Source organism: Podarcis melisellensis (assembly GCF_964234715.1).
Source record: "Podarcis melisellensis genome assembly, chromosome: 15".
Taxonomy (NCBI): domain Eukaryota; kingdom Metazoa; phylum Chordata; class Lepidosauria; order Squamata; family Lacertidae; genus Podarcis; species Podarcis melisellensis.
Window position 1 is genome coordinate 36,419,171 of NC_138532.1, and position 14,874 is coordinate 36,434,044.

Below are 14,874 nucleotides of genomic sequence, written 5' to 3' on the forward strand. Positions count from 1 at the left end.
ACAAACCTCAAATAATTGCACATTTATGAGAGCGCCGCGTGTATAAAGTATAAAACAATTGATTAAAATACAATGGTTCCCTGTTTCTCTGTAGACGCCTCTGGCGCCATCCCTCGCGCTCCCCCTCCTTGCTTTTGGATGCTTCCTAGAGAAACTACACTTCCCGTGATGCCTTCTCTCCCCTCCACCCCCCCGCCTCGCTAAGTGGTACGTTCCTTGTGGGCGGGGCGGCAGGAGGAGGAGGAGGAGCCAGTGGCGGCTGCTGCTGCTGTCGCCGTGGCAGCGGAAGGCCGCGCTGGAGGAGGGAGGGAGGGGCAGCCGGGAGCCACCTGGCGCGTCCGCAGGGGCTGCAGGTGAGCCGGGCGGCGGGGACCCCATAGGGTTGGCATTGGGAGGCGGGGCGAGGAGGGTGGCAGGCAGGCAGGTAGCCCATGCCTCTGAGTGCCAGTTGCTGGGGGACAGCAGGCAGCCCGTCCGCCAGCGCTGCTTACCTGCCTTTGTGCCCATCCTCGTGGGCTTCCCTGGGGCACCTGCCTTCCTTGGCCAGCAGGCGATGGGGCCTCGAGTGGCGCTTGGGGTGGAATATGATGCTCGCCTATAGCAGCTGCAGTAGGTAGAGGACGAGCCTCCCTGTTCAGGGGCAGTCTATCTCACGGGACCAGCTGGTTATCTCCCGCTTGGACTACTGCAATGCGCTCTATGTGGGGCTACCTTGGAAGGTGAACCGGAAACTACAACTAATCCAGAACGCGGCAGCTAGACTGGTGACTGGGGGCGGCCGCCGAGACCACATAACACAGGTCTTGAAAGACCTACATTGGTTCCCAGTACATTTCCGAGCACAATTCAAAGTGTGGGTGCTGACCTTTCAAGCCCTAAACGGCCTCGGTTCAGTGTATCTGAAGGAGCGTCTCCACCCCCATCGTTCTACCCAGACACTGAGGTCCAGCGCCGAGGGCCTTCTGGCGGTTCCCTCACTGCAAGAAGCCAAGTCACAGGGAACCAGGCAGAGGGCCTTCTTGGTGGTGACGCCCTCCCATCAGATGTCAAAGAGAACAACAACTACCAGACTTTTAGAAGCTTTTAATGTTTGATGTATTACAGTATTTTAATATTTTTCTGGAAGCTGCCCAGAGTGGCTGGGGAAGCCCAGCCAGATGGGCGGGTTATAAATAATAAATAATTATTATTAGGGGGTGGCTTTTTTGTGTGTGGGCTTCCGATTGCTGAAGGGTTGGCCGCTGTGGTGAAACAGGATGCCGGGCTAGGTGGTCTGGGGAAGCTGGCTTTGTAGGAAGGGTTAGGTTGGGTCGCAGCCACAGGTGGGAATAATGGAGCATCCATGTTCAGGGGGAATGGACCATCAGGTAGAGCCGTGAATCGGCTGTTTGGCAGGGCTGCCCAAGCCCCAGTGTGATGTATCATCAGTAGAAACACAGAGCTGAGCTGTAAAAGGAAGGTTTCATCAGCTGGCAATTTGTCTGTGTGTTTTTAAAGAGTTGTCTTGATTTTATTTGACCTCTTATGATTTGTTTCGTATTGTAACCTTGAGATGTGGTCCAAGAATACTTTAATAAAGTAAAGACACTCCCTCCCATCCTTCTAAACACATAAAAGTTTTGACGCTCCTTGCCACAAGGCCGGCTTCTATTTATTTATGTTATTTATTTCCCATAAATATGCATAATTACATAGTCAAAGAGGGGCCCGGTGGTGTGTCCCTTTGGAGGGAGTTCCACAGGTGCCACCAAAAATAGGTTCCTTCCTTCCCTGCTAGGCAACAACATCTACAGAGCTAAAGGTTCCCCATATTTGATTTATCTGAAGGGCAGAAGAATGGTAGGCCTTCGTTACAATTGTTAAATTGAGTTTAAAACCACATCCTGACTGGTGAAGTGGGTCTCGGCCCTGGAAAAATGTGGCAAAAATATTCTCAGAGTGGCTGAAAAATAAATCTCTCTGGGAAGCGTAGCTCTGTGAGAGGAATGGGCATCACCAAACAACTCTCAAACAACTCCTTACCAAACTACAGTTCCCATGATCCTTTGGAGGAAGGCACAACTTTTTAAAGTGGGGTGATACTGTTTTAACTGAATAGTACAGTTGAGGCCTTACTCAGGGCTTTATATGCCAATAGCACGGCCTTATCCTTCACCTGATAGCGTACTGGCAGTTCTTTCAGTAGAGTTGTTATGTGCTGTCAATAAGGCACCCCCTTCAGCAGTCTTGCTGATCTATTCTGCATTGGCTGCGGCTTCTGAACCATCCTTAAGGGAAGCTCCACACAGAGTACATAAGGATACATTGAAATAGGGAAATGGGCGACAAGCCTATTGGGAACCCAAGCATCAAAGTCTATTGGGAACCAAGCATCAAACCTATTAGGAACCCAAGCATCACAATATCGAGGGATGCAATCTCTCTCTTTTTCCCTTCTCTCCTTTTTTTTAAAAAAAGGTTTCTTGTGTTTGGTTATTTTGCACAGAAGTCTAAAAAGGATCCATCATGGCCAAAGATATCCTAGGCGAAGCAGGCTTTCACTTTGACGAACTGAACAAACTGAGGGTTTTGGACCCGGAGGTGTCCCAGCAAACGACTGAGCTGAAAGAAGAATGTAAAGTATTTGTAGACAGTAAGTTCCCTCTTTGCTGAGCACAGGCCTGCATCTCTCACTCTTTTGTGCAACGTTAATGTTTGGTCAAAGGGCTGGTTCACACACATTGCTTGACTGTTCACTGCTTGGAATGGTTTACTGCTGAATTCTGATTCAGAAATCAAGAACAGTGATTAGCAATGACAGCATCTTCCTAACTTGCCTATGTTTGTTTAATAACCATGGTGGGAGAGAGAGAACCTTGGTCTTGATTGTTTCTGTTCCTCCTTTCCAGAAATTGCAGAATTTAAGAAAATAGTGGGCAGCCTCATCGAACTTGTAGATCAGCTAGCAAAAGCAACTGAAAATGAGAAGATTAAGGTAATCTGACGGGGCAAAGTGATGTCAGAATAAGTAGGCTAGCCCTTTGTTGCATGCGCCTTTTCTCCGGTAATTTTTTTGTCCCCCAACAGACATGCAGCATCGTGTGACTACTGTTAAAACTGAACAGTAGTTCGGTTTCCCGGTTGGGAATTATCCAAGGCCCTTTTGAAGCACAGATTCATAACTGAAGAGGAGGCCTTCCCTCCTGAGAGAGCGAGAAGAAGATACCTCTCTTGAGATGATGCCTTTTGCAAGACATGCATTGTTTAAAAATTATTATTATTCAGAGCATTTATTTTCTCCTATGCACATTTCATTGAGTGACGCGGGTGGCGCTGTGGGTTAAACCACAGAGCCTAGGACTTCCCGATCAGAAGGTCAGTGGTTCAAATCCCCGCGATGGGGTGAACTCCTGTTGCTCGGTCCCTGCTCCTGCCAACCTAGCAGTTTGAAAGCACGTCAAAGTGCAAGTAGATAAATAGGTACCGCTCCAGCAGGAAGGTAAACAGCATTTCCATGCGCTGCTCTGTTTTGCCAGAAGCGGCTTAGTCATGCTGGCCACATGACCCGGAAGCTGTACGCCGGCTCCCTCGGCCAATAAAGCGAGATGAGCACCGCAACCCCAGAGTCGGCCATGACTGGACCTAACGGTCAGGGGTCCCTTTACCTTTACATTTGACTGATGAAGTGAGGAATGTACAATTGCGTCAATACAATTTTGGGTGATGGCCCTGCTATTGTCAGATCACAGAATCATAGAATTGTAGAGTTGGCAGGGAGCACGAAGGTCCTCTAGCCCAAGCTGCTGCAATGCAGGAATCTTTTGCCCACCATGGGGCTCAAACCCACAACCCTGAGATTAAGAGCCTCTTGCTGTGCTGGCTGAGAGACTTACAAGTCCGTGGCTGGCAAGCATCTTCTAAAAGGGTGCTTGGTTGTGATCGCAGGAAGGCGTCATCCAAGTGGGGTATGTGTGTAAAAATACTTTTAAAAAGTTTTCTCCATCTGCAATATATGTGCAGATTAAAAGCAGCCACTTCTTTAATCCATGGAAGCTCCATTCATTGTAGGTAAGATTTGTTTCATTGCATCACTAAGAATCAGTCCCCCCTCCACCCCCAAATGGAGGGCTGCTAAGGTGCTCCGGGATCGCCCAGAATAAAATCCCTCTTTCCGCAGGCAATTGGCGCCCGCAACTTGCTGAAGTCCATAGCGAAGCAAAGAGAAGCCCAGCAGCAGCAGCTTCAGGCGCTGATAGCCGAGAAGACAACACAGCTGGAAAGGTGCGAAAAGAAAAGGGATACAGGAAAGCTTTCCCCCATCTCTCATAACACCAGAAGCCATGGACCGCCAAAGAAACTGAATGTCGAAAGAATCAGGAGAGACAAAATACTATTTCACACAGCGCAGAGTTAAACTATCGCACATCCTCCCATAAGAGGCAGTGGTGTCCACCAATTTGGAGGATGATGATGATGACGATAACAATAACAATAACGATATTTTATTATTTATACCCCGCCCATCTCGCTGGGTCTCCCCAGCCACCCTGGGCGGCTTCCAACAAAGTATTAAAATACAGTGGTCTGTTAAACGTTAAAAGCTTCCCTAAACAGGGCTGCCTTCAGATATCTTCTAAGAGTCTGATAGTTGTTCTTCTCTTTGATATCTGGTGGGAAGGCATTCCACAGGGTGGGAGCCACTACCGAGAAGGCCCTCTGCCTGGTTCCCTGTAACTTGGCTTCTCGCAGTGAGGGGACCACCAGAAGGCCCTCAGAGCTGGACCTCAGTGTCTGGGCAGAACGATGGGGGTGGAGACGCTCCTTCAGGTATACTGGATGGCTTTATAAGAGGTTTCATGGACCACAAGGCTCTCAATGGCTACTAGCCATGATGGCTTTGTTCTGCCTCCATTGTCAGAGGCAGTACACTCTGAATACCAAATTCAGGAAGCAGCAGGAGACGAGAGCTCTCTCGTCATGGGTCCTGCTTATGGGTTCCCCAACAGGCATCTGGTTGGCCACTGTGGGAACAGGATGTTGGACTAGATGGGCCATTGGCCTGATCCAGCAGCCATAATAATAATAATAATAATAATAATAATAATAATAATAATAGTTTATTTATACCCCGCCATCTGTCATCTGGGCGGCTTCCAACAAAATATTAAAATACAATAGTGCATCAAACATTAAAAGCTTTCCTAAACAGGGCTGCCTTCAGGTGCCTTCTAAAAGTCTGATAGTTGTTGTTCTCTTTGACACCTGGTGGGAGGGCGTTCCACAGGGCGGGTGCCACTACCGAGAAGGCCCTCTGCCTGGTTCCCTGTAACTTGGCTTCTCGCAGTGAGGGAACCGCCAGAAGGCCCTCAGAGCTGGACCTCAGCCAGTCATAGAATCATAGAGTTGGATGGGACCCTGTGGATTACCGAGTCCAGCCCCCCTGCAATGCAGGAATATGTAACTGCCCCATTAAGGGATTCAACCTTGGGCCAACTGAGCTGTCGTGTCTCTTTGAATATTTTTACTTTGTGGGCAGCAAAAATGAGAGGATCTTGTGGGGCACCATTGAGGCTAAGATGCGCCCTGTAGGAGTCTTGCCACTACCTGCACAATAAATAAGCACAAATCGATACAAATAGTATTTATATCATATAGAGAAAAGTTCAAGAGCTTGACAGTTGCAGAAACGCATACAGAATCCCTCAAAACAAGAAATACTGCCAACCACCTGCTGCAGATCACTGGTTGTTTTTTTTTAAAAGTCCCTTTTTCAAGTTCGTGCAACTGATTGACAGCTTCTAATTCCCGAGGGGTGTTTTTTTTGGGGGGGGGGGTCAATCAGGGAGTTCCAAAGGTGCTGCTACACTAAAAGATCGATTTCTTGCACTGCCGTAACGAGTGTTATTTGGCACCTGTAGCCATGCCAGTTCTGCAGATCGGAATGGTCAAGTGGGCATACAGGGGATGAAGTAATCTAGCCCCACATTCATGCAGTTGGCTGGTGGTTTCTAATTCTGGCTGAAATCTGAGAAAAGCCAAACTTGGGAAGGGAGCTTTTAACCTGTGATCTGCAGCAGGTGGCCAATAGTATTCCTTATCTGGGGAATGCCTTTGCATGTGCTTGTAAAACTCCAGTGCCAGCCTCTTGTGTTCATATAATAAGAGATACTGTTTGTATGTATGTGAGTCTTGCTTATTACACACTTTCGAATCTGAAAGCCCTTCATGGCAAAAGCAGAGAGCCCAGGTGCCTAATCTGCAGCCTTCCAGGCATTGCTGAACTACAACTCCCATCATTCCAATGGCCAGGGATGGGAGGGAGGTTGCAGTTCAGCAACATCCCTCCTCACCTGCCCTTGTTCATCAGGAGCTTGGCATAAAGAGCAAGGTTTTACCTTGTGCCAAGGAAGAGGTTGGTTGAAGATGCCAAGTGGACCTCATTGGAGAGAGTGTTCCACAGATGTGGAGCCCCAACTGAAAAGGGATTTTCTCCTACAGTGCCATTCTTGAAACCTTCCCCAAAGAAGGGAAATAGATCTGGTCATTGAGCACACTGATTCAGACTGACCGAAAGCTGCCAAGGCTGTTCTTGTTGCATACAGCAAAATCTGGAAGGTCAAAAGTTAACGAGTCCTGAATAGAGCCCACTTTTTCAGACATGCTAAGTGGGCAATTCCTGTCATTTCTTGACCCTCCAGCCATTTTGGCCAGCCGTGGCTGATTGGACTCGGAAGATGGCCGAGCTAACACATTTGCTCTGCTTTTTCTCCAGGTACCGCATCGAATATCAAACGCTGTGTAAAATAGAAGCAGACCAGAACGAATTCATCGACCAATTCATTTTCCAGAAGTAGAGAGAGAGAGAATGAGAGAGAGAATTTATGACCAGCACCAAACACACTGGGAAATCTTGAACCATTCCTATAGTCTAATTGGGTTTTTTTAGGGGGGGAATGGGAGGGGGCAATTTTGACCTTTTTATTTTTTGAATTGACCAAGATCACCTCTCAAAAACAAAACAAAAAAAGTTTAGATCTTAAATACTCTTTTGGACTTACTTTAGGTCTGGCAATAAGATATTTCTAAAAGGGACAGCTACAGCTATTGTATTTTTGAAGATTTTTTTAAAATGGCCAGTCATTTATATAGTCATCAGACTGTTCTGTGTTTTACACAACTTCCCATTGTTCTTTTTTTTCCGTTTTTATAAAAAAAAGCCCTGTAAAATACTTTCAAGGAAATCAGGAAATAAATTATTGTTTTTAAAGACGCCTCATTTCCTTTTTATGTTGCCCTTAGTACATTTGGGTGTGAGCTGGAAACATGATTGGGAGAGCATGTAAAATTAGCCTGGCATGGAAAAAGTAGGCACCACACATGGTCCTTGTGACCCGACACTTGAATCCTGTGCAATCTGCCGCACGACTGTCCAGTTCTGGACACTGCACTCTGAGGAGGAGATTGACTAGATGATCAAGGGTCTGGAAACGGAGCCTTACGAGTTACAGCTGAGGGAGCTGGGTGTGTTTCGCCTGAAGGCTTGAAAAGTGTTATTTGAATATGGCCGCCATATCTACTGCTTCCGAAGGCAGAACCCCAACCAGTGGGTTCAAATGACAAGGAAGAAAGACCCCAATAAACATCAGAAGAACTTTATGAGGGCAAGAGCTGTTTGACAGTGGAAAGGACTACCTCAGATGGTGGTGAACTCCGTTGAGGGCTCTTTAAGCAGAGGTTGACCATCCTCCAGGGATTCTGCAGCCGTGGTTCCTGCAAGGCATGGGGGGGTTGCCACTTGTGGCACCTTCCAAAACTACAGTTCTCTGATTCCATCCTTCCATAATATACTTATGTTTTCCTCTTGTGGAACATCATTTTGCCAGTAAAGGTAAAGGGACCCCTGACCATTGGGTCCAGTCGTGACCGACTTGGGTTGCGGTGCTCATCTCGCTTTATTGGCCGAGGGAGCTGGCATACAGCTTCCAGGTCATGTGGCCAGCATGACTAAGCCGCTTCTGGCGAACCAGAGCAGCGCACGGAAACACCATTTACCTTCCTGCCGGAGTGGTACCTATTTATCTACTTGCACTTTGATGTGCTTTCGAACTGCTAGGTTGGCAGGAGCAAGGACTGAGCAATGGGAGCTCACCCCGTTGCAGGGATTCAAACCTACGATCTTCTGATCGGCAAATCCTAGGCTCTGTGGTTTAACCCACAGCGCCACCCACGTCCTTACCATTTTGCCAGTGCAAGAAGTATAGTACCAAGTGACTTTGATACAACCCCTTGTCTACAACAGGGATGTCCAACCTGTAAATTGCAATCTACCAGTAGGTCCTTCGCTGATCCTGGTAGATCACGGGATCCTTATCATGTACAATAAGTTAAGGGGGGGGACTAAAAAACCCTACAATCCTCCCCCCAAAAGCTCAACAACTCTGGGCAATCCACCCACTCCATGCACACTCCTCCTCCCTCCAATGACAGTGGGTAGATCACTGCCCGCTTTTTAATACTGGGAGTAGATCAGTGTCTCTTGGGAGTTGGAAATGTCTGGTCTACAGTTATTGGTTTGCAGAGCAACAGTTCATTCCGACAAAGCTGCTCTCAATCCCTCGCCCTGGGGAAAGGAGAAGCACACGACCCCTTTACTCTGGAATATCCTGGGATAAGAATGAACCAAGAGGGTAATAAATTAGCATCGGTGCTCTTCGACACAAACCCAGAGGCGAAACAACCTCTTTTACCAGATCAGCAGGTTGTTTTGAGGGCAGGATGTTGGTTTGGAAATGGCCAAATTCCACTTCCTCCTCGGTAAATAACAAGGGGCTTCAGTTATGTCAGGAATGGAGAACCCAGCGGCCAAAGAATAATAGAACTGCCCAGTTGGAAGGGAGCGCAAGGGTCATCTAGTTAGTGCAAACCCCTGCAATGCAGGAATCATTCTGCCCAACGTGGGATTCGAACCCGTAACCTTGAGACTGAGTCACATGCTCTCCATCTGGCCCTGGGACTCTTCCCCAGAAAACATCCTTCACTGGCCCTGCTACACACCCTCCTCGAATGTTGCTGCCTGACTGAACTATGTCCTTCACTCTGAAAAGGCTTCTTGCTTGTCTGGATGGATAGGGTTTTGGCATGTGGCCCTCAGAAGCTTGCCCAGAAGAAAATGTGGCCCTCGTTCCGCAAGTCCCCCTCCCTTTGAAGCTATACATCCATCCACCTCACGGACACCAACACAATAATAATAATAATAAAAAAACATTTTATTGGCCCAGTTTGCAAGCTTCTGAATCCAAGGGCTGACTCCTTCCCCCTCTTTTAGGAAGAATCCTCGCCGGCTTATTTCTTTTTCCTTTTATCCACCTGGTTATACAGGGGGCTAAAGAGCATCGTGAGAAGAATGAGGCAGGGAATCAGGAAGTAGGGGCTGTAAATGGCGCAGAGAGTCAAGCGTTCGTGCAGCGTCTGGGGCGCAGGGTGCTTGGACCGCGAGAAATCGCTGAACAGGACGTGGCTGAAGATGGGGAGCAGCGTGGTCATGACGTGCGTCGCGTAAATGATGGCTGGGATTCGGATCCATTTGCAGCTGCCTGGATTTTTTTAAGAGCAGAGTTTAAATATTCTTCAAATCACATCGTACATGCACACACATGCATATCCTGCTCAACAACTCTCCCTATATTATATTATTATTATTATTAATTATTATTATTATACTGCCCTATGCCCATAGGTCTCAGGGCAGTTCACAACACAAAGTTACAAAATAAAGTCACAAAATACATAATAAAAATAATTAAAACAATTTACAATACTAATACTATTAGTTTGCAATACTAATGTATGCAAACTAATAAAAAATGGGCACTGCCCAACAAGCCCCTAACCTACAAATACCCAAATAAACATATAACATTTAAAACAATTTAAGACAGCCCCGCCCTCCTTTGCATCTCACCCAAGCCCCCATCCCCTCACAGCTCCTTCCAGCAGTGCCCCCATAGCCTTACGGTTCTTCTGCGTCCCTCCACCCCTGCTTTATTCAAACTTCTGCCGTTGTTTGAAACCACCAGTATAAACCCAGCCTTCTCTTCTGCTCCCTGCCTCTACCGCAGCTGCATGCAATCCAAAATTGCGATGCGGCGCAACAAGTCCTCCCACGGGGGCTGCATGATGACAGCCTTCAATTATTATGTCTATATGAAGATTTATTTGGTGTTACTGCGATCTACTCCCACTAAAAAAACAACTGGCAGTGGTCTACACATTCTATTGACCAAAGTTGTTGAGCTTTTTTGGGGAGGAAGACCCAAAGTTGTTGAGCTTTGGGGGGGGGGGGAATCAATCAAGGTCACACGGGGTTGACCAGGGATGCCCCGCAATCAACCAGTAGGTCACGATCTACCTGTTGGACATGCCTGTCATATATATACAGTCATACCTCGGGTTACAGCTGCTTCAGGTTGCATTTTTTCAGGTTACGCACCCACCAAAACCCAGAAGTACCGGAACGGGTTACTTCTGGGTTTTGGCGGTCGCGGATGCGCAGAATCGCTAAATCGCGCTTTGCGCATGCGCAGAATCGCAACCCGGGCGTGCGCAGATGCACCACTGCGGGTTGCGAATGTGCATCCCACACAGATCATGTTCACAACCCGAGCATCCACTGTATATAAAATTATCTGTTAAAATGCAGATCAAAACGCTATTTGGGTAACATGAGCAAAAGCTGCTGAGCTCTTGGCCATAATGTTCATGAGAACCTTAGAAAGAGCCCTGTTGAGATCAGGCCCATCAAGTCACAGAAGCATAGAATCGTAGAGTAGGAAGGGACCCCTATGGTCATCTAGTCCAACCCCCTGCAATGCAGGAATCTCGACTACGGCATCTACGACAGATGGCCTTTCAAGCTCTGCTTAAAAACCTCCAGTGAAGGAGAATCTACAGCTTCCTGAGGGAGACCGTTCCCCTGTTCCCATGCCCCCTGCCAGAAACCTTGACGAGCCCACACAATACTCGGCTAGATGGACCAAGCTTCCTACATTCCTAATCACAAGTGCTCCCCCTGAACCCCACCCAATTGGCACACCAACCTTTCCAGAAGGCATAGGCTGCAATAGGGAAGAAAGGCAACTGTAGGAAGGCTTCGCAGACAATGAAGGCCCTGAACCAGGCAGGGGGGTCCTGCATCATGGGGTCCTTAAATGAAACTGTGTACCATGTCGTCAATTCTTTCAGCTTAGGGAGAGAAAAGGGGGGGGGGGGAGGGAATGTTAGCTGCAGCTAAACATAAAAATCTCCCGTCACTTATTTTGACCACTCTTAATATGCTATCAGTACAAATGGCTCTTCAAAGATAAATATAAGCAAAAAGAATAGGGGGGAACAGTCACATAGCTGCAGGTCACAGCGATCTAGCAAGCCACGGTTTATTAGACCCTCCCCTCTTTTCTTGCCTACTGCTTGTTAAACCACGGTTTCCTGTTACATTTGAACTTAATATTAATATTGGATTACAAAAGAGGATATGAAACCAGGATCGGATCAGCCACCTGCCCAATCTGCAATAGGGCTTACTGGAGACTGGGAAACTGTGGTTTAATCTGGGACTACAATTCAATGTCATACCACAAGGAATTACAGTATATTGTAACCTGGGGGGCAACTTTTGGCCCTGCGACGAGATCCTTCTGCAGGCCACATTGGCAGCGGTGCCAAAGGCCCCACCTGCAATATGCATTTAAAGCAGGATCATTCCATTGTGAACAGGGAGGGCTTCCCAAAAGAACCATGGGAGTTGCAGTTCGTTGAGGGTGCTGAGAGTTGTTAGGAGACTCCCTGATTCTCCCCACAGAGCTACAATTCCAAGAGAGTGGTTTAACTGGAATTGTACCTCAGTGTGTAGGAATAAGGGGTCTCCCTAACAGCACCCTTAACAAACTACAACTCCCAGGATTCTTTGAGGGAAGGCATCACTTTTTCAAAGTGGCATGATACTGCTTTAAATGTAGTGCATATGGAGCCAATGTGTGTGCTTTTCGTTTCTTGCAGAAGAACGCCCTCAATAATAATCAAGATATTGAAAGGCATAATCTCAGGGATCTTTCAACAAGCACTGCAATCAAGAATTCAGGCACATTGACCTGAGGGCAAAAAGCTACAGGCGCAGAGCAAACACTCCACTTGGTTTTATAGGCCCTGGATTAAAGAATCGTAGAGAGGGAAGGGACCCTGAGGATCATCTAGCAACGCTGGAATATGCAGCGGTCCCATATAGGGATCAAACCTGCAACCTTGCAGCCCTGTTCAGGGAAGATTTAATGTGTGACATTTTAATGTATTTTTAATCTTTGTTGGAAGCTGCCCAGAGTGGCTGGGGAAACCCAGCCAGATGCGCGGGGTACAAATAATAAATAATAATAATAATAATAATAATAATTATTATTATTATTAGCCCCACGCTCTAACCAACTGAGCAATCCAGGCTGGAAGGAGGAAAGCCTTCTGCATGCAGACCATATGCTCTGCCGTTGAGGTACAGCTCTTGCCCCTTTGGACTGTGTTGCAAGACGGGAGATGCCATCTTAAAAGGCACATTGGAAAGAAAAACGACAACTAATCCAGAATGCGGCAGCTAGACTGGTGACTGGAAGCGGCCGCCGACGCCATATAAGACCGGTCTTGAAAGACCTACACTGGCTCCCAGTACGTTTCCGAGCACAATTCAAAGTGTTGGTGCTGACCTTTCAAGCCCTAAATTGTCTCAGTCCAGTATACCTGAAGGAGCGTCTCCACCCCTATTGTTCTGCCCGGACACTGAGGTCCAGCACCAATGGCCTTCTGGCGGTTCCCTCGCTACGAGAAGCCAAGTTACAGGGAACCAGGCAGAGGGCCTTCTTGGTAGTGGCACCCGCCCTGTAGAACGCCCTCCCACCAGATGTCAGAGAGAAAAATAACTACCAGACTTTTAGAAGACATCTAAAGGCAGCCCTGTTTAGGGAAGCTTTTAATATTTAATAGGTTACTGTATTTTAGTGTTTTGTTGGAAGCCGCCCAGAGTGGCTGGGGAAACCCAGCCAGATGGGCGGGGTATAAGTAATAAATTATTATTCTTATTATTACTACTACTATTATTATTAACAACAGCACAGCAGACAAGGGCGATCCATCGCTTTTTCTATCTACTGTAGAAGCAAACCTCACCCCACTCGCCGCCTTGCAAAAATAGTAGTAAAAGCTACATTCCCGAAGTTTAAGAAAGTACGGAAGGGATTGCAGCTTGAGCCACCCGTCCTCCGTTGACTTACGCTGCGGGGGTAAAATCCTGCCCCCGGGAGCGATTGCAAATCGACCAGCAGCGTGATGGGGATGTGAGTGAGGAAATAGAAGGCGAAGATCCATTCCAGGAGGCGCGTCGCTGCCCCAGCCGCCATCGCGTCTTCCTCTCTCGGTGCAAAGCAATGAGCTTCCCCGCAGTAGCTTCTCATCCGAGATCGGCCCACTTTCCTCCCTCCTCCATTGGTTTCTCCGAGAGCGGGAGGGGTGTTTCCAGCCTCCCTTTGCGCCCGCCCATTTTTAAAAGGGCTGCGGAATGCAAAGGGGCCGAGCCACTTCTTGCAAAAGGAGACGGAGCTCAGCGCAGCTGCCTCGGAAAAGGCAGCAAAGCCGACGCAGGGAGGGAAGCTGTTGCGCGTGGAATCCCCGAAAAGAGGCTGTGCCTTTAAAGCGCAGTCTGTAGTTCGCCTATCGCAGATTTGCAATGCCTAGCAGCCCTTTACAAACTACAATACCCAGAATTCTTTTGGGGGAGGGAAGAAAACTGCTTTAAAGAGATAGCGTCTTTTTTCTTTTCTTATAAAACGCACTACTCAGAGAAGCTATGAACTATGCCGTGCAGGGCACCCAAGATGAACAGGTCATAGTGGAGAGTTTTGACCAAACGTGATCCACCTGGAGGAGGAACCGGCATGCCACTCCAGTATCCCTGCCAAGAAAACTCCATGGACAAAGACAACAGGCATATAAAAGTTATGACGCTGGATAGTGTTCTCGAAGCTACCAGCATGAGTTTGACCAAACTGCAGGAGGCAGTGGAAGACAGAAGTGCCTGGCGGGCTCTGGTCCATGGGGTCACGAAGAGTCGGACACGACTAAACAACAACAATTAGTATTAAAACCGTATAACAAAAATAATCAACAGATATTAAAGACAAAAAAATATACACTCATTCATTCCTTGTTTGTTACTTATTCTGTACATAGTTTTGTAATTAATTTTGACATGACCTCCGATTTTCTCTTTAAAAAATTTTTTTTTATTGATTTTCACAAAATTATAAACAAAACAAATAAACAAACATGGATCATAAGCTTATTAAGATTACACTTATTAACATTGTTAAGTGACGTCCTCGCGTCCCCTTGGTTGAATTTCCATGCACTTCCTTTTAACGGTTTTCCAAACCAAAGTTCTTATGAAATTTAACTAAAACATTAACATCCTTATATCCTTTAATTTTAAAATTAAACATATTGTAGTCACCACTTAACTTATATGAAATCCTAAGCCAATTAAATATCTGCAAGCTATTTCCAATTAATTTGACCTCCGATCTTCTCATTATGTTCCCGAATTAGATTCCTTAAATACGCACTTATTTTCTTGCTTCGGCAGCACATATACTAAAATTGGAACAATAGAGAAGATGAGCATGGCCCCTGCCTATCTGCAGCCTTCATTGCAGCTAAGTAAGAATAGGATATTATTTGATAATAATTCATTGCACTCCAGGAGGCACAGAACTGTTGAGCTGGGGAGGGTGAAAGAAAACTTAAAGAGTGGTGGTGTGATTAATAGCTTAATGGTGCCCTGGTTAGGCTGAAAGGCAGCAG

General features: G+C 47.0%; 2 protein-coding genes across 2 annotated transcripts; one reads left to right on the top strand and one right to left on the bottom strand.

Annotated features, from left to right (window-relative positions):
* Positions 1-231: 231 nt before the first annotated feature.
* On the top strand, positions 232-7,249 carry IFT20 (intraflagellar transport 20). The gene is made up of 5 exons (XM_081890759.1): positions 232-353; positions 2,486-2,632; positions 2,889-2,974; positions 4,157-4,260; positions 6,752-7,249. Exons 2-5 carry the CDS (start codon positions 2,506-2,508, stop codon positions 6,831-6,833), a joined length of 399 nt encoding a protein of 132 aa, XP_081746885.1. The 5' UTR covers positions 232-353; positions 2,486-2,505; the 3' UTR covers positions 6,834-7,249.
* Positions 7,250-9,227: 1,978 nt separating this feature from the next.
* TMEM97 (transmembrane protein 97) lies at positions 9,228-13,639 on the bottom strand. Its single transcript, XM_081890735.1, has 3 exons — positions 13,290-13,639; positions 11,076-11,220; positions 9,228-9,572 (listed from the first exon to the last, which is right to left on the bottom strand). Exons 1-3 carry the CDS (start codon positions 13,467-13,469, stop codon positions 9,322-9,324), a joined length of 576 nt encoding a protein of 191 aa, XP_081746861.1. The 5' UTR covers positions 13,470-13,639; the 3' UTR covers positions 9,228-9,321.
* Positions 13,640-14,874: the final 1,235 nt, after the last annotated feature.

Coding starts and splice junctions, on each gene's coding strand:
- IFT20 (XM_081890759.1), top strand. CDS start 2,506: ATGGCCAAAGATATCCTAGGCGAAGCAGGCTTTCACTTTGACGAACTG. Junction 2,633..2,888: donor ATGTAAAGTATTTGTAGACA/GTAAGTTCCCTC, acceptor CCTCCTTTCCAG/AAATTGCAGAATTTAAGAAA. Junction 4,261..6,751: donor AAGACAACACAGCTGGAAAG/GTGCGAAAAGAA, acceptor CTTTTTCTCCAG/GTACCGCATCGAATATCAAA.
- TMEM97 (XM_081890735.1), bottom strand. CDS start 13,469: ATGAGAAGCTACTGCGGGGAAGCTCATTGCTTTGCACCGAGAGAGGAA. Junction 11,221..13,289: donor CAGGATTTTACCCCCGCAGC/GTAAGTCAACGG, acceptor TCTCTCCCTAAG/CTGAAAGAATTGACGACATG. Junction 9,573..11,075: donor AGCCTATGCCTTCTGGAAAG/GTTGGTGTGCCA, acceptor AAAAAAATCCAG/GCAGCTGCAAATGGATCCGA.